Genomic DNA, 22,127 nt, shown 5'->3' with positions numbered 1-22,127 from the left:
GAGGAGCCTCAATAATAAAACCTCCTCTTTTGGAAACACCTTTTAAGAAATATTGATTTCCACTCCAAGTATCAGTATTTCCAATACATTTGCTGGATAGAAGTGTCAACTTTTCCTCCTGCCCTCCAAGAAAGTTTGGTACAGAGAAGTTAATTTACCTACTGATCTAAATGAAACCACACTTAGTTAACTTAGACAAATACTGTTTAGCTTTATAAATAACCCACTGGTTGCTGATTCTTGCTCTCCCAGAGGGATATTAGGAGGCTTAATTTTAGTAAAGAGTTTCAAGATCCTCAGTAATACTTAGGTACTCCTACAGAGAAGAAAAAAATTAATAAGCAAGAAAAAATCTAATGCACTCACACCTCAAATCAGCTGCATTACAAAAACTTACCTTTTCCGTAGAAGAACTTGCGGTAATAGTACGCTCCAAGATCAATATGTTCTATGATGTAACGCTTCACTTTCTCTCTGTGAATTGACTGGTTTTCTCTTGGTACTTCCAGTACTGAAACACCAGCATTTGTGCAATGAGAACTCAGAGAGGATTCAAAAGAACAACTTTCACCTGAAGAAAAAGATGCTGAATTTGCCCTGGAAAGTGCAATCCGTCTATCTCCTTCTCCACCAGTTTCATTCCTGAAGTAAGGGCAGCTCAGTACTAAGTCATTGCTTTTCCCATCACCCTCATCAGCATCTAAATTCTCTTTTGAATTGAGATCCTCTTTGCTTCCCAAAGGCGATTCACAGTTTCCTGTTTGGCCTGCTGGCATCTGAGTTTGTGATGCAGCTGAAGCCCCAGTGGTTATATTTTTTCTTTTTCCCACGTTTACTCTGGTAGCCATTGCTTCATTGATGTTAAACAAAACGCTCTGAACATCATAATGTGCAAAACACTTCTGACAGTTCCAAGAACGCACGTTTCTGTCGAGTCTATCATCCAGATCAGACGAAAATTTAAAGGTTTCATGCTCACTTTTAACTGTTCGCAATTTTCTAAATAGAGATGTTTCTACTGTTTCTGATTTTAGTCTCCTCTTAAAAGATTTCTCCCTGTCTCGACCAATAAGCAGCGCACTATCCATATAATCCAAACCAGAAATCCTGACAAATTCTCCCCTGGAAATCTGTGCAGCAGCATGCAGACTTGGAGAAATGGTAGGATCACAGTGGAAAAACTCAGAAAATCCAAATGGAGCAAGGGTTTTATGTTCGAAGTTTTCTACTCTGTATCCTCTTAGCATTGCAAAAAAGTTTTCTCCAGACAAGCCTTGTCTATCAATTGAAGAAGTACTTCCATACTCTCGATGAAGGGCTGCTCCAGTATTTGGGTTAACAGCATTCTGGTCTAACACATCTTCAGCATCAATATCACTTATCGTCACATCACTGTTGCTTCTTTGCCTAATGGGATGAAGTCCCCTTTGAGGAGAATGAACAAACAGATCTCCAATAGAATATTTTCCCTCTGCAAATTCCAGTTCTAGTTCTTCTTGCTGCCCTTCAGTTTGGTCATTTTGTCCATTTGGATGTACTGATCCAACACTCTCGTAACTAGCTGGAGATCTGCTTTCCCAAGCAGCTTTACTCAACTCCTTAGAGCAATCCTTTTTAGGCGGCCATTCAGATACCCTTGCTCGAACACCCATTTTAGGCACAGCTGGTGTACCATTTGATTGATTATTTTCAGCTTTGCTAGATACATTTGAAGAAACAGGAGGACCCATGCTACCATTCAAAGCTTTAAGCTTTCTTGCAAAATAATCATCAGATTGCATGCTTCTTGAAGACTCCCTGAACTTTGAGGAAGTTCTGCTAATTTTGTGCTTATCTTCTTGCAAAGACCTTTGATCACTCATGTCCAGTCAGGGGGAGGGGAACCACTAGTGTTACATAAACTTACTGTTAGCTTTATTATTACATTGTTTTTTACGGACCAGTAAACTGCAGTATAAATATACAGTTACTGTCTTCCCAGAAGAAGCAGAACCCTCAGTGTACCATTTTTGTACAACTCCTGGCAGGAGACCGATCTTAAAACATTTCCTTCAGTTCAGATGCATTCAGTTCAGTGTTAATCCAGGCAAATTTCTGTTATCTGTTTGTAAAAGAAAAAAAATAAAGAAGCGTATTAAAATGTTTATAGTCAACAATGGTAAGCTTTCAGTGTTGCTTGTATATACACAATGCCCCATGAAATTGGAAACAACAAGACTTGCTTTCTGTGGTCTTATATTCCTTGCCTCCTAAACCCCAGCAAATGCAAAAATCCCAGTTTTATCCCAGTTTCCCATATGATCCCCACAGGATGTAGTTTGGACCTACATATCTGCTCATGGGCCAACCAGTACATGCACAATGAACAGCAGACCAGGTTCTGCCAAACCTAATAGACATAGACATTTTTTCCCCTCCCAATCCTGACAGCAACTTTGATGCCTATTCTTTATCTAATATCACTGTTTGTTATTGTTGTTTTTTACATAACATGAAAGAAGAACACAGCCATCTCAGACATCTTTTTCAAGCTTGCTTGAAAAAGACTAACACATATAGGAGCTACTGGGGCAAGACTGCTGAATAATGTAAGCAAAATATATGAAATAGGGCCTTAGATAAAGAAAAATATCCCATATAAAAGAACATTTTAAGGATTAGTAAACTCTCTGGAGTGAATAAATGTATTTTTTTCCTTCCCAAAGAGAGATTTCCTTACATTCCTTTATTTATGCTGTAGAAAAGTTAGAATTGCTTCTGTTACATTATATTCCTCTGGCTGACAATTTAGACTGTTAATGCAGCTACTGTAGTAGAGAATGTCTGCTGCCTTCCACAAATAAGAAAAGAGAATAGGCCTATTGATAAGTGTTAAGTCACTTACAACTTTGGAATTACTAGGACATAAATATATATTTTTTTTTCAAACGACTATAATGGTCTTAAGGATGACCATGATTCATGCTGTGAAGATTGATTTGCAGGCAGAACCCATGCTTTAACCCATTACATAAAACTATACTAAAATATTTATTCCTCTGAACAAAAGTGGCAACATAATGATCTTTTAAGATGCTGCATATAAGCATAATATGCATTTATGAGAGTTAAAGAAGTCAGGTTGAATTAGACTGAAACATGAATTCTCCCCTTATTTCAGTGAAGATAGGAGATGGTAAGAAGAACTCAGAAAAATTTTTCTTTCCTCCTTACGTTTAATGCCACAAAAAAAATCTCAAAAAAAAAAAAGAGGCAGGGAGACAAATCGAAATTTGACAGAGTAGTTTTTCTGCTTGACAGGAAAAAGAAAAAAAAATCCACAGAAAGGTGTGCTTGATACAGTAAACTTGAAGATTCTTCTAGTGAAAGAGGTTAAAAACCAAGCTAGAGTTACAGTAGCACCAAGAATACCAGGGTTTCTATGTGACTCTTACCAGAAACAGGTAACAATAATGACAACAATATATCATAGCTTACTGTCACTACACAGACATTCCTCAAAACTCCTGCTCAATGGCCAATGATGTCAATTAAAATAAGTTTTTGGTTCCTCATAGGACTCAACTCAAAAAAATGTTTAAACAACTAAAGTTCAGAAAAAACAATCTTTCAGAAGTAGCAGGTAGGATTTTTAAATACAGACTTATGAAAATATAACAAAAAGGAAAATACCAATAAATACTTTTAACATTTTTGTGGCACAAGTAATATTACAGTGCTAAAATAAAAGAAAGCTTCTATGGGATTCACATGAACAGTTGACAGCAATTTTTTAAACATTTCTGAAGTTTTTTTTATATGAACAGTAACATTTTTACATAATTCAACTTTACCAAGTAAGAACACTGAAGGATGACCAAGCTATTCCAGAATCCAATTTATCATTCTGCGAGAACATGAAGTAGTGAAAATGAAGAGATCAATTTCACATATCAGGAAAAATATTTAGCTTCTTAAGGAAGATTAATACTTTTTTTTTTTAATTACAGTAAATTACATCTTCTAGCCTTCTTGCCTTCACCTACACAAAATCATTCATAGAAGTCATTACTCTGTGCAACTTTTTTTTTTTAAAAACAAATTCTTACGAAATGAGAAAATACGTGGAAGGCCATAAAAGGCTATCCTGCAAAAATTCCTCTTTTTTTTTTTTTTTAGCATTAACCCTTTTTCTGTCATAAACACTTGTGCAAAAGCAGTGATTTGGGCCAGGAATATAATCCAGGTTGAAATTAAATCGGATATGACATGGTGGGAGGCAAAAAAAGAAAGAACAACAAATAAACACTACCACCCCATTTACTTCCAATCCAAATCCATCAGGTGATTTACTATTTAGCCTCACAAACTGCTGTATTTGTACATAGCAGGAGAGAACCTGAAGGCAACAGGAAAGCAAAACTTCTTTTTTCCAGTGGTGTTACCTTAAATATTTTGTGAAGTATGGCCTGAATATTTTAAAACAAAGTACAATGTAAGAAGTACCATGTAAAGAAAGAATTATTCTTTGTTATGTAAAGCTGGTGTGACAGAAGACCAAAGTAACATCTGTTTTAGAATTCTAGATTGACAATTTATTAGAAATAATATTTGAAGAAGTAGTGATACAATGTATTTAAGTTATACTAGTAAACTTTTTTTTTTTACATCAGAAGTTGACCTAATTGACAAAATCTGCCTGTTCTTAATTTAAAACGTATGCACTTTAGTACTGACTGTTCCTATAAATTCCTATAAGTCAGTACAGCAGCATGCTTTGGTTGACAGCTGACCTACGCTATTGGACAGCACTACATTCTGTACTTTTTGATCTTTTTAATGTTTTTCTCTCTCCATAAGAATTTACCCAGTCACAAACATTCACCTATAGATGGTGATACTATGTTATAAACTGATTTTGTTTGCCAAGTTTAATAAACTATTACTTCCACAAAGAATGCTGTCCTGTCAACAGGACCATAAGTACCCCTCTCTGTATAACCCTTTCGGTCAAGTTCTTCATTTCTTTCTCTTTTCTTCTCATCCTAGCCTTTAAGAACGGAATCACTGACAGTTACAGTCAAAAGATAAAAAGCTGGATGCTGCCTACCCTGCTGTTGTGCTCTTGCCAACCCTTCCCACTAAGGCTGCTGGATGTTATGCAAATATCTTAAGTTCCTTCCACACTGCTACAAAGACTTCCTTCTGAGCTCAATACAGCAGCTGGTTTGTTAGCCACAGTTACAGTTCTTTAAGATGGAAAGCTTCCAAGTTTCCTGGGGACCTGGATTTATGCCCACAAATGTTCCTGTGCCAGTAGCAGAGCAATGAATAAGAAGAGTACTATTGGACTACCCTGTCAAAAGGCGGCTGTTTGGTAACCCTGCCTTCACGTCAGTCTTGATAGATGGAAATGAATTATTTAAGAAGTCTTTCTGTGGTCATTTTGTTGATCAAGAATTTGGAAATCTGCCCCTATTATTATGTAATGTTATCATCCTAAAAAGGATGCATAATTTGGATGAAAGCGTTAATCTCTACTATTTATCAAGATGACAATTCCATAAAACTGACTCTCGAGCTCTACTAATCTTTAAAAATGGGAAGTGCAATTTGATAAAATAGGAGTATAGGCAAGAAAAATACACCAAAAGCTAAAGATCAGACATTTCATTTGCATTCAATTCATTCTGCACAGTATTTTCTGTGCGCTCAGAGTCTGGTTAGTTTCCACTCTTAAGAGAAATACATCAAAAAATAGTGTTATGTATTTTGCCAATATAGCAGAGTAATAGTTACACAATGGCTACTTTATGGGAATTTGAGGTCTGCAAGAAAATTCTGCCTTTGGGTCCATCCTTTTAAGAACAATGAAAATGAACAATGCAAAGGAGAAATAAATGTAGTTTTAAATTTATTGGTATTGTCACAAATTCTGAATCAGATAACCCACTGAACAAATCTGTCACAAAGTATTTTTTCCTAAAACTAACCTATTCCCTAAAACTAACCTTGCTCATTGAAAGACAAAAAAAAAAATAATTTTTGAAAACCAGGAAAAACCATATAAAGTTTTGTTCAGGCAATTTCTAAATTGACTTTTTTTAATTTATTTTTAAAGAACTGCATTAGAGGGTTTTTTATTATTATTTAGGTATTTTTAGTGTAACTATTAAGAGCATTTATTTCTTAAATTTGCAGCCAAATTCTAAATTTGATTCCTAACTTTGAACTATTCAGTTTTTGGCAAAATGAGGGCTATTATTGGTTTTCGAGTGTGTGACCAAGACAGAAAATTCTGGTCACACTGAACTGTGACATCATATCATATGACAGCCAATTATGTCACAGGAGAATTATTACTCTAGATAGGAGTATGGAAAAGGAAGATGAGCTCTTCAAGCATTTGTTTTCATGCAAATGTCTTTAGAAAACCATGATATTTAAGCATAATTGTCTTTAAACAGAATATTTCTTTCAAAGTATTCCATGAGGCTCAGTGAATATTAAAGGATAACAGTAACTATAATTGAGCCACTTATTCAGATTGCAGCTGTGGAAAATGGATTGGAAATAATAAAATGAACAAATTATGAGCACAGTTCATGAAAAAAATGGTTCCGATTATTATACATCAAATTTACAATTAAAGCTACAACTATTACAGTATAAATGGTTACTTATCATATGCATATTTCAGGCACTTGATTAATATGCAGACATAGATAAGAGGCAAAAGAAAGATGGAAAGCCTCTCATTTGACTAACGGAAATACATCTGAGCTGCTATGCAATATTTGTTGCACACTTCCTTTGTTGTGCTGTCTTTCTTTAATTTATCATCTTCAGTTGCAAGATAAATGTGAAAGAAGAAAAAGTGATTGTTGAAATGATAGTTACAGAAGCGTACCCACCTACAGAATAATCTAGCAATAATCATGCCACAGCGTAGATGACTCGGGGGGGAGGGAGAACTGGGGAGGAGAGGGTGAAGCTAATTAAGAGTGACACCAGCCTACATGATTCTGAACAGTGGTATTAGACCACATTTCTTAAAGCTGTGCATTTGCAGTACTTTGGGACAGCTAAAAGATTCAGTGGTAACCACACACTTCTTCAAATATAGTTCTCTCCTCCAAAAAATAACTGACAGGTAGATGTAAATATGGAGACAGATGCAATATTTGATTTTGGAGCAGTGGATTTTAAGAATAGAACTTAGAATTCTGCACTTGTTCTGTACTGTTCAATGAAAGGTGGTGGGTTCCATTTTCATTTAAAAAAAAGCATACAATTATTCCCAATATCTACAGGAACAATTGTATAAGATTTAACAGTAAAAAACAGACCCCCTCAAAAACATCAGACTTGTTTGTCTTAAGGTCAAGGTGCCCTGTATGTTGCCTTGGCTTTTCCAAAGACAACCTTTTAATAAACCACACCTTCCAACTACTAAATACTAAACTCACTACTTTTTTTCTTCTTTCAAAATATACTATAATCATTTCTAAAGACACTGTTACAAAATAAATATGTTCTTTCATATAGCTCATTATATCAAAACACCTATCACAAAGTTCTAGCACTTCTCTTCCTAGATGTAGAGCTTAGTGATATGGTTTAGTGGAAGACTTGTTTGTGTTGGGTCAGAGGTTGGACTAAGTGATCTTGAGGTCTCTTCCAACCTAGACGATTCTTTGATCTTCCATTACTTTCCCTGAATATTCACCCCTTAAATATTGAGGATCAATGGATAGTTTCACTAAGAAAAACTGCTCAAGATTTTCATCAAGAAACCTGGATGACCTCTCAGTGAATATCAATGTCTTATCTAAAGCTATTTATGATTATAATATTATGTCAGTGATCTTCAAGTTTCTTAAAAGTCACCTTGTATCTGATGTTTTATTACTATTTTCTTACAACAATACCAATACTCTGTTGTTCTACTAGCAAGTTTTGACACTGAGATGCATTAAGGCTAGTTCAATATCCTGAACAAACTAGATAGTAGATAGCCTGCTATTCTTGGACCTCTATTGTAAACTCTTCAGTTACAGGTTGAACCATGTACAGTAGTAGAGTGAAATCAATTATGTTGAAATCAACAGCAAAACTACCACTGACACACAGACTATGAATCTCTCAATTGTACCCTTCCAATCCAGTTGCATTATTTTAACTGAAATCATGGAACCTCACAAAAATATGTTAAGGCCTAAAATATAATGCAATTAATGAAGTAAAGAGGAAACATCTTAACATGAAACTCAGAATTTTTCCAGGACAGAATTGAAAGAACACATACAAGCACTGATCATTCATTCAGTTATCCCATGAGAAAGAATAAAGAAAAAACTCCTCACAAATTATCGTAAACCAGTATCATTTTTTGGCAGTCTGATTCTTTACTAATTGCAAATAGAAACTATATACCTGTCAGTCAAGTTCTTGTGTCAGTGAAAATTTTAAATAAACAGAATCCACCAAAGTGTCTTTGTTCCCTTTCATTCCTTCCATTCGTGAATCTACATGTCAGAGGGCAGGAAAACTAGAAAGAACCATACTTATTGAGCTTTAAGTAATCTGTTTCCTACAGGGAGACTAAAATGACATCCAGAACATAGTTTACATGCATGTACATTATCTCTTCAGGACAGAAGTATGGCAGACCGTATGACTATGACATTTCCCTATCTTCAAGTATTTAGATGTACTTATCTCTCTGCCTGCAACATTTCACAGTAATTACGATTTCCTTGTAAAATCTTTATCCTTAAAAAAACTGGTAATACAGAATATTTATTCCAATTCCATCTTTGAGATGGAAGAGTCTTTAGTACATAACTATACAGATATAACAATCAAGAAATACCAGTCAGCAGATAAAACCAAGTAAATATTGTATAACACTTTACATATCGAGCATAGTTCAAGAGCTTACAAAGCAGGAGTAAAAAGCTGTTTGTATGATATGTACTCTACCCCAGCCATTAGAACCTGTTCAGTAGGTGTAGTGGGTTTACTTGGCAAGGTTTTGGTAGCAGGGGGCTGCATAGGTGGCTTCTGTGAGAAGAATCCAGAAACTGCCCAAGGTTAGATAAGAGCCAGTTTCAGCAGGCTCCAAATGGCCCCGCTGCCGCCCAGAGCTGAGCCAGTAAGTGATGTTTGTGCCTCTGAGAGAACAGATTTAAGAAAAGGGAGAAAAAAAGCAAACAAAAAAACCTGCTGCACTACAGCAGCTGGGAGAGTGAGGAGTGAGAACCAGCCCTACAGACCCCAAGGTCGGTGCAGAAGGAGGGCAGGAGGTGCTCCATGCGCTGGAGCTTGTGGAGACAGGCTGTCCCCCCTGCAGCCCATGGGTCCCACACGGGGCAGATCTCCACACTGCAGCCTGTGGAGAAGCCCCCGGTGGAGCAGGTGGATGTGGCCTGGAGGAGGCTGCAGCCCATGGAGAGCCCCCGCAGGAGCAGGCCCCGGGCCGGAGCTGCAGCCCGTGGAGAGGAGCCCACGCAGGAGCAGGGGGTCTGGGGGGAGCTGCCGCCCGTGGGGGACCCGTGCTGGAGCAGTTTGCTCCTGGGGGATGGACCCCGTGGTACGGAGCCGTGTGGGAGCAGTTCCTGAAGAGCTGCTGCCTGTGGGCAGCCCCTGCAGGATCAGTTCGGGAAGGACGGCATCCCGTGGGAGGGACCCCACGTGGAGCAGGGGCAGGGAGTGACTGTGAAGGATGGGCAGAGACAAAGCGTCAGAGACTGACTGTAGCCCCCAAATCCCGTGTTGCTCAGGGGGGAGGAGGTGGAACAGGGTAGATGAGGGGGGAAGGTGTTTTTGGTTTCTTTCCTTTGTTTTCTCACTTCTCTAGCTTGTTAGTAATAGGCAATAAATCTTACACTCTCCCTACACTGAGTCTGTTTTGCCTGTGATGATAATTGTTGAGTGATGTCCCTGACCTTATCTCAACCCTTGAGCCCTTTTCGTCATGTTTTTCTTTCCCTTTGAGGAGCAGGAGCAAGAGTGTAGTTGTGCTGGAGCTCAGCTGCCACCTGTGTAAAACCACCACAGTAGGAGAGGCCCAGGTTAGAGCACGAATGAAGCAGCTTTAGTCTTTGCAGAAGGACGTTTAGTTACAGTACTTAACTATCACACTGCAGCAAGTTTCACTGAAAACCAAGAACTCATTTGCAGTGGTCTTCTCAAGCAACTTGCCCAATGTCAGAACCCTACATAAAAGCAGTAATATCTATAGGCTCAGAAATTGTCACATGTCCATGGATTCTTGAATTGCCCATTTGAATGCATGTATTCCCATTTAAACTGCATAATCCTCCAAGGCAGGGACTGTTTCTTTGTCCTGTTCCAACAGGACCCCCATATGATGACCCCATTGTACAGGATGCTACATACTATGATAATCCGGTTGGTAAACAACACATGTAGCACAGTCATTTTCAGAGGCAGAGCTCAGAAAGACAGACAGGACTTGTGCACTGCATTTACACCATTCAAACACAAGGGAAAGGACTACCTTGTACCGATGCTGAGAAATTATTTGCATAACGCAGAGGGAAAGTCAGTAGTTGTTGAATAACCTGCTGCATGAAAATGAGGATTTGACAGTTTTGTGTCTTGGGATAACACCCCCAAAGAAAAATTCAGCATCTGCAAACTGACTAGCTGAAGAATACAGAGGAGAGTATTCATGTTATACTTGAGAAAGGAACGCACTACATGTGTTTCATTTCAATACAAACTTCAGGTTGTTAATAAATATTAATAAATACTAAGGTGGCTAAAAGTTTACAATAAAGTTATTGTAGAACACTGGCAGAAAAAAGCAACTCAGCATTTTAGAAGAAATGAGTGTGGTCCATTATTTTAAAACAATGAAACGAAAACATTCTACCTTTTCCTAGAGTTAATCACATCAGAAATTACCATTTTTCTTATAATTCTAGCTCAGCACTCAAAATGGTTATTAAAATTCCATTAGAAAAGCATTCTGCCCAGCAGCAGGCATAGAGAGAAGCAAACAAAAAAGATCACAGAATATTAAAAAAAGTCCTGTTTCATTGGAAAAGTAGCAGTGTGAGATTTCTTGCTCTCAACATATAACAAATTGCTACAGATGAAATAACGTGACAGAAAAATTACAAGTAGTTAACTAACATCATTATCTATAGATATCACAGTCAATCTACAGAAATTTAGAACTTCAGGAACAGAACATGATTTCTGATAGAAACATACCTTTAGATAACTTTAGATAAATTTCTGACAAAGATTTCTGACAAAGTGTTAGCAATGTATTTTCTACAGAAAGTATGACATCTCTGCCAGTTTCCTCAAACCATTTGTGGGATGTATGTAAAGCTATTTTCACACGCTGCTTATAATTGTTTTCAACTACTCTGGAAAAAAAAATATGAATATTGGAGTTGGAGCCTCCTGGGGTATCTGAAGAAATGGCTTTTAAGGAAAGGTTGATAAGAAAGGAGAGGGGTGTTAACATTGACTTATTTCACGTTTGGAGGTAGAAATCTGGTTACAGGTTCAGAGGCTATACTTAATTTGAATAAGGAGCAAAGTATTGTGAGAGGATAAATTGTTCAGTTAGTAGAAAGGAAGATTTGAAGCTTTGAGCTTTCTGAGTCAATATGCCACACTAATTTATAAGAGGCAATTCCACTTTTCACAGGCTTATTACAGTGAGGCCCTTACAGTGAGGCCCAAAATAAAGCTTTTTCATCCACTCAGTAGAAAGATAAAACAAAAACAAACCTGTTTAGCAGCTGAGACTGACTATTCCATGAAGCTCGTTTCAACTTCTGACACAGTACTCAAAAGAAATCTGGAAGCGTATGAAGCCATTTTAAGCCAGAAAACGCAAGATTCTTTTTTGTATATTTCTGATGTTTTGTTATATTTTGATATTTTGTTATATTACTTCCAGCAGAAGCAGAGATTAAATCTGTTATTTTCACTTTGAAGAGGTCAGACTATTCCCATTGTACTAGGCGCTCACCTAGGTTTCACGGTATGAGCCCATTTGCTCATACATTGGACTTCATCTCCAGAGATTACCAATTGACAAAACAGCACTAGAACAATATTAATGCTACTTCCACCAACAATACTTTCTCCAATGTATCACAAGATGTACTGAATATAATTTTTAAGCACATCTAACATTTTGAAGTAAAGTGAGCCTACTGAAAGCAAAAGGTACACCCAGTACATCCGTTGGTGAAACAGATAACAAGAGGGTGCAAGGCTTTTAATCATGGGAACACAACACCTCGTATGAGAAAAACTTCCTAATTCATTCAAAAAAAAATTCTTCTGTTTTGACAAACTACCATCAATAAGTGTTACTGTCCAGAGGAAACCAAAGCTAGAGCGACTTCAAAGGTATAAACTGTAAGGTCTTTAAGTGTTAACTGAGGAAAGGCTGATCTCTTCTTTGCTGATATACATGAGAAATGGATGTGTCATCCTACAAGGTTTCCATATACTTACTTGCACCAGACTTTCTTGGCTCAAAATAATTAGATTTTTTAAATTAAGTCATGAGTACAAGAATAGAGTGTACAGATTGCAGTGTACAGCTGCCCATTGGTTGTTAAACTTCCACACAGACAATCCTTCAGATGTCCATCAACCATATAAAGCTATGGGTAGCACAGAACATCTGCAAATGACATTAACACTCAGTGCCTACAAAATTACACTATGACAGATGTATGCTCTTTTATGCCCTGCTGTGTGAACATATTTGAGAGAGAGATACCATGATTAAAATAAAACCAGAAAAACTTTACTAAATATAACCTGTTTACATTTGTCCTCATAAAATTTGTCCAGTATAAGAATTATACAAAACATTTTTTTTTTCAGTTACCATGTATCAAAGCTATCCGATGATAGTCAAGGTGGTCTTCCTTAAGACTCTAATTTATGAATCATCTAAAGGCTCACACAAGTTAAATTGTTCCACCCTCTTCTGAGGAAAAAAAATCCAGAAAAAACACACTACTTTGGTGACGCTGTAGACTAGTTCTGTAGAAAGGCCTTATAACCATACAAGCTTGTCACAGCAGAGGGTCATCTTCCAGTTCCTAACCTATCACATGACGAGGCATATTGAAAAGGCACTACACAGCCACTCTGCATACATGCAAGCAGCATCCAGAAATTCCTCAAACATACTAGATCCCCAAAGAAATGCACAAAAGCAATGCGTTGGTTCTCTTTTCTTCTGCTAGACCTATCATGTTCACCTGACACTTCCAAGCACATCTAAGTGAGCCCGAACCTCCCATCACTAAACAACATCACTTGAGCAAAGAAGCACCTCCCTAAGGGCAACCAACCTACAAGGTTGTTGCTCTGCAACTTTGTAATCCTATCACCTAGGTCTTACCAACTGAATATTTGCAATAATGAACACAGTGTTTCTCTATTTATTTATTTTAACATGCGACTCCCATTAGAAGGCCCATCATGTGTGTTCCTCCAGGATGAACAAAAGTTATCTGTAATTACTAGATGCAACTGCAGACGTTCACCTCTGTCCTCTTCAGGAACTGAGCTGTTCCCACTAATTACAACTCAGTTCAATATTCCTCCAGGTTGGTTTATTCACAGAAGATACCAAGCTGCTAACACCACTTTTTCTAATACTCTGCAACCTCTGGGGGGAGAGGCAATCATGAAGTGGATAAATGCAGTTTTAGAAATTCAATCCAGTTTATTTTTAGGGAAGCTCTTTTTTTATTATTATTATTTTTTAAGTCAACTTTATTTTCAAAGCAAAGGAGAACTTGAATAATTCCACCCATCACAGAAGTTCACAATAATGAAAGAAGTAAAAACATGCTCCCCCACTAATTAGTAAATAAATAAATGTCAAATACTGCCTTTGAGAACAGATGGACCATTAAAAAAAATCAAAACATTCTAGTGTGGAAGAGATTTAAAATATTCACTAAGAAGAGTACAGAGTACACAAAAAAACACAATTTTTTTGAAAAATGGAAATACTAGTTTCTCTATTTCTTGTTTTCAAAACAGTAAAACAGGAAATAAGTATTATGCCATGCCATTTGGCAATAGAATGGCTCTGATGTCATAGTTCCGAATTATTTTTAGTAGTAAAGAAGGAAGTGGTTGATTAAAGTAAAATAAGTTCTTAAAGAAAAAAAGGAAACATTAGCCTTTATCTTGATTGTTTTTTTTATGGAAACTGTTCTGGTTTGACCTTGTTTCTTTGTTAACTGGTGTGAACTGTGAGATAGCATAAACTCAAATACTCCTGGCCAGCATTATGAACCTTTCCAACTGGCCACAGCTCTTCAGATTCAGATGACAGCAAGTAACTTCTCATGTACTTCTGCATCACTTCAGGACTATCAAGTATTATTTCCCATTACCACACATGAAGAGCTTCTTAAACAAGTTTTTTTGTTTGTTTGATTTTTGGGAACAGAGACCTCCTTTTCTTCTGTCTTTTCCATCTGAAAATGAACTTAAATATAGAACGAAAATACATTGGAATCTATAGTGACCACAATACACATAATTCATATAGTCTTACTACATAAAAACTATTTTGTTCTTAATTTTACAATCTAAATTTGGAAAGCAGATTGCATAATATAAAAAAATACATCAAATATGCTAGTAGTTACCAACCAACCTGGTAAGTTTAACTTTGATAGAGTCGCAGTTCGTCTGATCAATAAAGAAAACCTTTTCGCGTAATTCTAAATGTGAATAGTAAGTGGAACAAGATTTGCTAGCAGAATATTGCTTTTCTCAGTAGTCCATGCAAATTCATCACAACGTAATAGCTACAAAGTCATTGTCATTTGTTCAAGTGATCATTTGATACGTTATCTGGAATCAAACTGCTCTCAAACTAAAAAGAGTCTTATTAATGAGACTTAGGATAACAGAAAATTTTGGTAAAAATAAAGTTTTATGCAAACTTTATGGTACACTGCTCCCCAACCCCCAGAAGTTAGATATCTTTTAGCTCTCTTTATCATTGCTTTATAGTTTTGCCCTTGCTAGGGGAAAGCACATGTTAAAGAACTCTCTGGAATTGTCCTGTTGCAAAAATATGCTATATATTTTCATTTTAAATATGAAGAAAATAAGAGTCTTCAAAACTATGACATTGAAATACCTGACAAAAATACCAGGCTATACCAACAAGACACCATCTTCCTAGATCTTCTCAACAAAAGACCCCTCCCATCATTGTGACAGAGGTTAAGGAAGGCAGATTCAGTGTTATAATCTTCCTGTTTGAGAAACATTGAAGAAAATATCTATAAGCCTTTCTTGATTCCTAGCATAATGACAGTGGATAAAACTAGTCTTTAAAGAGCTACAACCTTACAAATAAGCTCTTAACAATTCAGGAATACTATTCCTTTTTTCCCTACCCTTTCAACTCCGTCTTATCTTTCTTCAGATTCTGTAAAAATCTCTTACAGGATGCCACGTGAGATGATAGTTGCAGGCAACCTTAAGCGTGCTATCATTTCCCTAAACTCCTTGGAAAGAGAAGTGTTGCTTTAATATGACTTACTGAAATAGTTACACATACAGCTAATTACTGAAATTAGTGATCTAATGAACAAGTCAAAATATTTTAGGGAAAAAACAAACATTTGACTGTTTCAGTAACTTACCTTTAAGTATCTATCTGAACAGACCAATGTGAAGTAACTGTTGGGAAGTATGAACAATATATACTGTTGGTAAGCATGGGGAATGTGAATTACAAATTCACATTCATCTGGAATGGTTTGCTTTTATAGGGCCAGTTTCATTTTTACTTTTGCTTTTAAAATTCTGATTACATAACACCCCCCATGCAATAATTTAGACACTGAATTTTATATTTGATTTATCACATTCTGCTCCTTATGTAAATGAAAGTGCTCAGATAGGAGGGTATAATTAACTGATCCAAATGGTTCATGCACAGGCATAGTAATATACTGTAAGCATTGTAAGAAACAATCTGCCTCTGAATTTTATTATTGGCCTTGATTTAGCACAAAGTTTCTGGTTAGCCAACAAACTTTGTATCATTCATACAGACTGCACATTTCCTGAACTGTTTTGACTTGGTGTCAGTGCATATTTCCTCTCTCTTGTGCAGCACATTTACATAACAGAAACTACAGATTTATTTCAAAAAAGATTAGAAAGGAACAATCACATTTGATAAGCAGCTGACTCTTAGAAAGCTCATATAAGCTAAGAGATGAGAAAAACTGCACTTTTGACACATCCTAATGAAACTGGAATCCTTCTGCTTCCCAATGTATACTTACTGTCTTTATCAGTAAAATCCACAATAACTTCCCCAGCTCCTACCCCCCCCCAACCCCCCCCAAAAAAATTCAGGACATTACCAAACTGTTTTCTTTCTAAGCTAGAAATATTTTTACCTAAAACCAAATTCACTCTGCATTTGCGTATGTCAACAAATTATAAATTGCTTCCAAGAGGTTTCAGATACTAAGGTCAACATTATGTACTAAAGAAAAGTATCTTCACTGCAATTTATAAAGCCAGTGATTTTAAAGGATTTTATACAGAGCGTGCTCAGCTAGCTTTTCCACATTTTTATACAAACTAATGTACAAGTGAATAAAAAAAACAACTAAAGATGCACATATATATGCATATAAGGTAACGTGAATTCCTGCTGACATAAAATAAGTATGATGAATAATTGTAATGTAAAAGGAAATAAAATCAAAATAATCAGGACCTGACTAACCATGAACTGTTAGTTAATTTTTACGTTAAAAAATACACTTAAAGACATCAAGAATTTTGGTAAACACTTTTTTGGATAAGTGTATAGTTCGGTATTCAATGCTCCAGTTGTTCAAACTTTTTCCAGACCATTTACATGGGAGTAAATTTTTGTGCAGGTTCAAGGCTGCACTGTATGGACACTCACATTACGTGTGTGCATGTCAGCAAAAATATTTTTGCATCCATGCTCTCCTTAGTTTGTAAGCCCATGTTAACAATGATTTTGAAAAAACAAACAAAAAAAGTGCTAAACACTTTAAAATACATTTTAAAGACTAGACTTAGTGTTCCGGTCAAAATTCTTCCACTGATTAAATGAAAGGGGGCTCTCTCTAAGCTTAATAAAACGCTTCATGAAAGAACTCATGAATCAATCAGTTCTGCCACTCTAATAATCCATCTGTAAGTCTTAAAACATTCAAAACTAAACCAAATATTGTCTGCCAATGATTGTCAGTTTCATAGAACCAACAGCATTAGTCATAGCAAGAGGTAGCAGACTAATTTGTTAGTCTCTGCATAAAATTAAAAGCAAATCTATACTCACATTTCTCACATAAAACAATGACCCTTCCCCATTTGCCTAGTTTGACCCCTGCTCCTCTACCCCCACCTCACTTCAGGTGAAGGTATCTCTCTCCCATTTCAATGGATTCGAATGAACTGCAGTCTAGCACCAATTGCACATGAGGTGACCCTGATTTATGCAAAAACAACTCCAAGAAGAATTTTAGAAGGGAATAGTTCTTTCCTACTGTGTATTGTACAAGAACGTAGTTTTCTTGCAAATCCTTACAAGCAACTAACAGTATGGCTTCTATAAGGCCACGTATTTTTCTCGGACATACCTGTGAATTCATCTGGAAATAAAGCAAGCAGTCCATCTTATTTCTTCCCAGCTACTTAAGAAACTAGAATAAGTTAACTTTTTAAAAATACATCAGTAGTTTAATACTGTTTTAAAGCATTGTTAGACCTGAATTTGTAAGACAAGAACAATTAAAAGCTACCAAATAAAACCATACCAGGTCATCTCAATGCAGCAGTTCTTTTCATATTTAATGCTCAAACAACATGTAGCTTGAATGAGTATTTGTAGAACCTCTTAATTTTTAGTAAGTGTTAATAAACGTAATTTTTGTTAAGCAGGCACCAGGGCAAAAAGTTTGTTACAGCATTTGTAACTGATTTAAAAAAATGCGCTTTCACAAACATTGAATGCAATTTACAGATACACAATTAATTGTTCCTACACACACAATGGCTCTGCATTAGAATGAGATGGAATTCAATGCACCATGCAAACTGATATGCACATAAAAAGTTGGACAATACTACAATAGTAGCATATTGTGCTTAAGCTAAACAAGGCAGGCATTATTTCCATTGAACTCTACAGAAGCCCAGTGACATCTGTGAAGTGACTGGGGAAAGAGTACACATTAGCATAAAAATTCTGAGCCTACTGGAGACAAGCAGCTTTGTAGAAAACTGCAGAACTACAGAACACACAAACGATTATCCAGAGCAATGGATAATGGATCCTACACAGTGCAATACAGTGTACGTCTTCCTACCCTGAAATACTGTGCAAAGAGGTTGACTCATTGAGTAAGTGAGCCACCATACAAGGAACTGAATTAAAAATTTTTTTTGGTTGTTCCTGTAGGGGTTTTAGTGTTTTTTTTTTTTTTTTTAACATATATACGAAAATAATAAAGAATGAGTACAGTTTGTCCAATATAGTTTGTTTTCTAAGCAATATCTGTAACTATGTATTCCCCATTGCATTGCAATATCATTCAGATTCCAGTAAGAAATAAGTTCTCACTTCTCTGTTTGATACAAAGTAAATTCAACCTCTACTCCAAGAAGTCTACAAAACCAAACCTCAACAGTCAACACTCAGAGAAATACCATAACTACCATGGATCCTCTGAAGTGGGAAGGCAAGAGGAAATTTTGACAGATTTCCAGTTCATCATCACCAAATACATGAGCATTTAGAAGCCAAAACATTTGCATAAAAAATAAATAAAAAAATAAAACCTACAACTTCTTCCCAGTTCTGGCCATCATCAACATCTAATAATTGCAGACATGACCATGGAAGTAGATCCTGAGTCTGGGCAATGAACATGTATGCATTACTGTTCTGGAAACCTATGCTTCCAGAGAAGGAATGAACACCACTTGAGAGACCATATATGCAGTTAACTGAAAGATTCTTTAAACGTGAATCAGTATGAAAAACAGATGTCTTAATCTGATTAATAAGCAGATTACTACCTTCATTATTCAGTTATTATGAACTTATGCTACAGAATAAACAAATTAAGTGTAGATGATGCAACGCAAAGACGATCCGTCCATACGGTGCATACTGACATTTCTATCCTGCCTTAGTAAGAGGTTTTTTTTTTTTTTTCTTAAGTGGAGCACAAGGACTACAAGTGCTTAAACAAGAACAGCAACTCACCCTCTATCTACCACAGACAACCTTCAGAGATATGGGATACCAATAAGGCCTCCTTCCATTCTGTGAAACAAGTTAATTTTAAAACTGTAATTTAAACCTAAACAAAGAAACATCTGTTGCCATTGGGCTTAGCTCTACTTCTACAAACTAGGTAAGAAAACATAAACATTAAAACTATTTTAGTGAAATCTTCATGGAGCAGTGTACTCAACATAGATAGGTGGTTGCTGGGATGAAAACTTCAGGGAAATGTACCACTTAGAAAGGACAAAGAATTAAATGCTTGAATCAAAATAATGGAGGTTGTTGTCAGCATGAAAATCACCATGTTTATCACTGGCTAAAGGGAGACAGCAAGTATATTCTAGTCAAAGCTGATACTTAGATACCAGTAAATGCAACAAACAAAAATCCGTCAATTAGAAACAAGTTACATGTTAAAAGTCCAGGCTTGGAACTGGGAAAAGTGGGGAAGAAGAAAGTACATTAACTATAAAAAGAACTGCTAGAGAAAATAATTTTAATAGGATTAGACAAATAAATTAAGCAGCACCAAATCATTCTTGACTAAAATTAAGATTTCCTTACCAGTCTCTCTCTCCCAGCCCTCCCCCCTCCCCCCCCCATCAACACAACGTCCAACGCAAATCAGTTTTGTGGTCCTCCATCTACATAAAGCCTGAGTGAGACCAAATTGCTTTATTCCTCAGGTTAGGACATGCATGAACACATATGCATATAATACATTTATCCATGTATGTACCAGTAGGTTTGCATGTGCTGAGCTCAGTTCCCTCCTCTTTAGCATCTACATGGACTATACACACACAAACTTTTAACTTAACCGAAATAAAAGGAAAAGAAGCTGCTTAGGCAATTATTTTAGGGGAGAATAGAAAGAAGAGAGTATTGCATCACTAGACAAAAATCAGAAAAAGAGATGGAAAGAGCCTAAGAGAGCTCCAGAAAAGGCAGCACCCAGCTGACCAGGGGCACACAGTAGAATGCATGTCCCAAAAGAACAGTCACCAATCCTTCATCCCCTATCCATTTTGTTTGTGGCCAACACTGGCATTAGCATGAGGGATTGACTCTCCTGGCAAAAGAAATAAAAAGAAATTCAGTTTAGGTAAGATTTTTCGTATTTCACTCAGTACTGAAGTAGTAAATTTAAAAACAAAACAAAAAGCCTGCTAATTTTAAATCAAACAGATGAGTGAAGTGTTAATACTGAATCATCCACTTCAGTTGGATATTCACAAAGATGACAGACAAGATATGGAGCTGTTACAGAGATTAAGCTCCCATTTTCTCCAAGTTCTCCAAAATGCACTATTTCTGGTTGTTTTACACAAAGATGTAAACCTTGTGTGACCATGAACAAAACACCTTCTGTCTCTCCAGAATATCTGTTGTGTTTTGTTTCTGCAAGATCCTCCTCAAAGAGTTACCTTTATTCATTCTCATACTAAAAACTAACGTAAGTTTTAAACTTCTTGAACTAAAAGGCACATTTCACATTTACCGGATGACGACTTAAAGAATTTAGAAATTAACACTATTTCTCCGCGAAAAGATATTAGACATACCATGCATCACAGCAGCATCAAAATATCGATTTTTTTTCCCCCTTCAGAACTACAGTCCCAGGTATAACTTCCCTAGAACCTATATTTTCTGCAGACTTGCAGCTGTTGCACTGGCAACTGTCACATTGCTCCTGCATGTTATTAGTGTGTTTGGTTTCAAATTGTACTTCAGTCCAATTTTGTTAAACCAGGAAAACCAAGCTTCCAACATTGATATAATTACTTCAGTATATAGTTTTAGAAGCAATGAGCACAAAAACACAATGGAGAATTCTATGAGGAGTTAAGCATGTAGTTTACTATTTTATTTTCTTGGGTGAGCTTAACAACAAACTACTACTACTAAAACGACAACAAGAACATCAACATGGAGGTTTAAGACACTTCATAACATCTTCATATTTCATAAAACATGCTTGTTGAATACTGCATACTGAAATTGTTGTAAGTCAGTTTTTATATTATATGTTTATATTTCTCCAGTTATTTAAAGAAAAAAGTTGAAACAAAAGCTATTTTTAAACCATTTTGTTACCTCAACAACTCATAGTGGTAATAAACCTTAAAGAATAACAACTCTCCTTTCTACTTCAGTCAATAACATCCCACTTTAGAAAGTTGGAGACTATCAAAGTATATGCTACTATCAAACTATACGCTACACCTGTTCCTTCAAGAAAAACAAAGCATTTCAAATGTTTATTTCTATTGTGTGTTTTCCGTCTATATCAAACCACATCAAACATAAAATAAGAGAGAGGATTACTTGGCTAAATCTGAAAGTACCGTAAATACTGGCTGCCCTGAAGACTGAATTAGCTGCAATGCATACAGCTGTCATGTCACACTCATCCTCCTCCAAAACAGAGCTACCAACTGCCAAATGTAATATAATAATTAGCATACATATGTAAAGGAAAAAAGGCTAGACTATGACACTTTTCTAAGGAGTAGATAAATAGTTTTGAATTAAACCTGCAGCCCAATCTGATCTTCAAAATAAAAAAAAAAAACTCGCTAAAGCAAAACAAGATAGAAAAACAAATTATAAGAGTGTATTCTAAATTTTCAAGTGAGCTGGAGGATATTTCTAAACACTCTCTTCTTAAAACAGACAAAACACAAACTACTTCAGGGAAAGACAAAAACAATCAGTCAAAAATCAAAATCGCATTCCTTCTATCTGACTTCTAAACATGTTCAAAGAACACAACTCATCACTTACTCAGGAAAAATTA

General features: G+C 36.2%; 1 protein-coding gene across 5 annotated transcripts in view; it reads right to left on the bottom strand.

Moving 5' to 3' along the window:
- Window positions 1–22,127, bottom strand: part of SIPA1L2 (signal induced proliferation associated 1 like 2) — a 139,425-nt gene that overhangs the window by 80,847 nt on the left and 36,451 nt on the right. For all 5 annotated transcript variants that reach the window (XM_048047245.2, XM_048047247.2, XM_048047249.2 and 2 more), the window contains exon 3: window positions 398–2,101. In XM_048047245.2, the coding sequence (XP_047903202.1) occupies window positions 398–1,862 (1,465 nt within the window). In that variant the 5' untranslated portion in view covers window positions 1,863–2,101. The remainder of the gene's footprint in view (window positions 1–397; window positions 2,102–22,127) is intronic.

Source organism: Anser cygnoides, chromosome 3 (assembly GCF_040182565.1).
Source record: "Anser cygnoides isolate HZ-2024a breed goose chromosome 3, Taihu_goose_T2T_genome, whole genome shotgun sequence".
Classification (NCBI taxonomy): domain Eukaryota; kingdom Metazoa; phylum Chordata; class Aves; order Anseriformes; family Anatidae; genus Anser; species Anser cygnoides.
The sequence above is the reverse complement of the archived record's forward strand: the minus strand, read 5'-3'. Positions and strand labels throughout refer to the sequence as shown.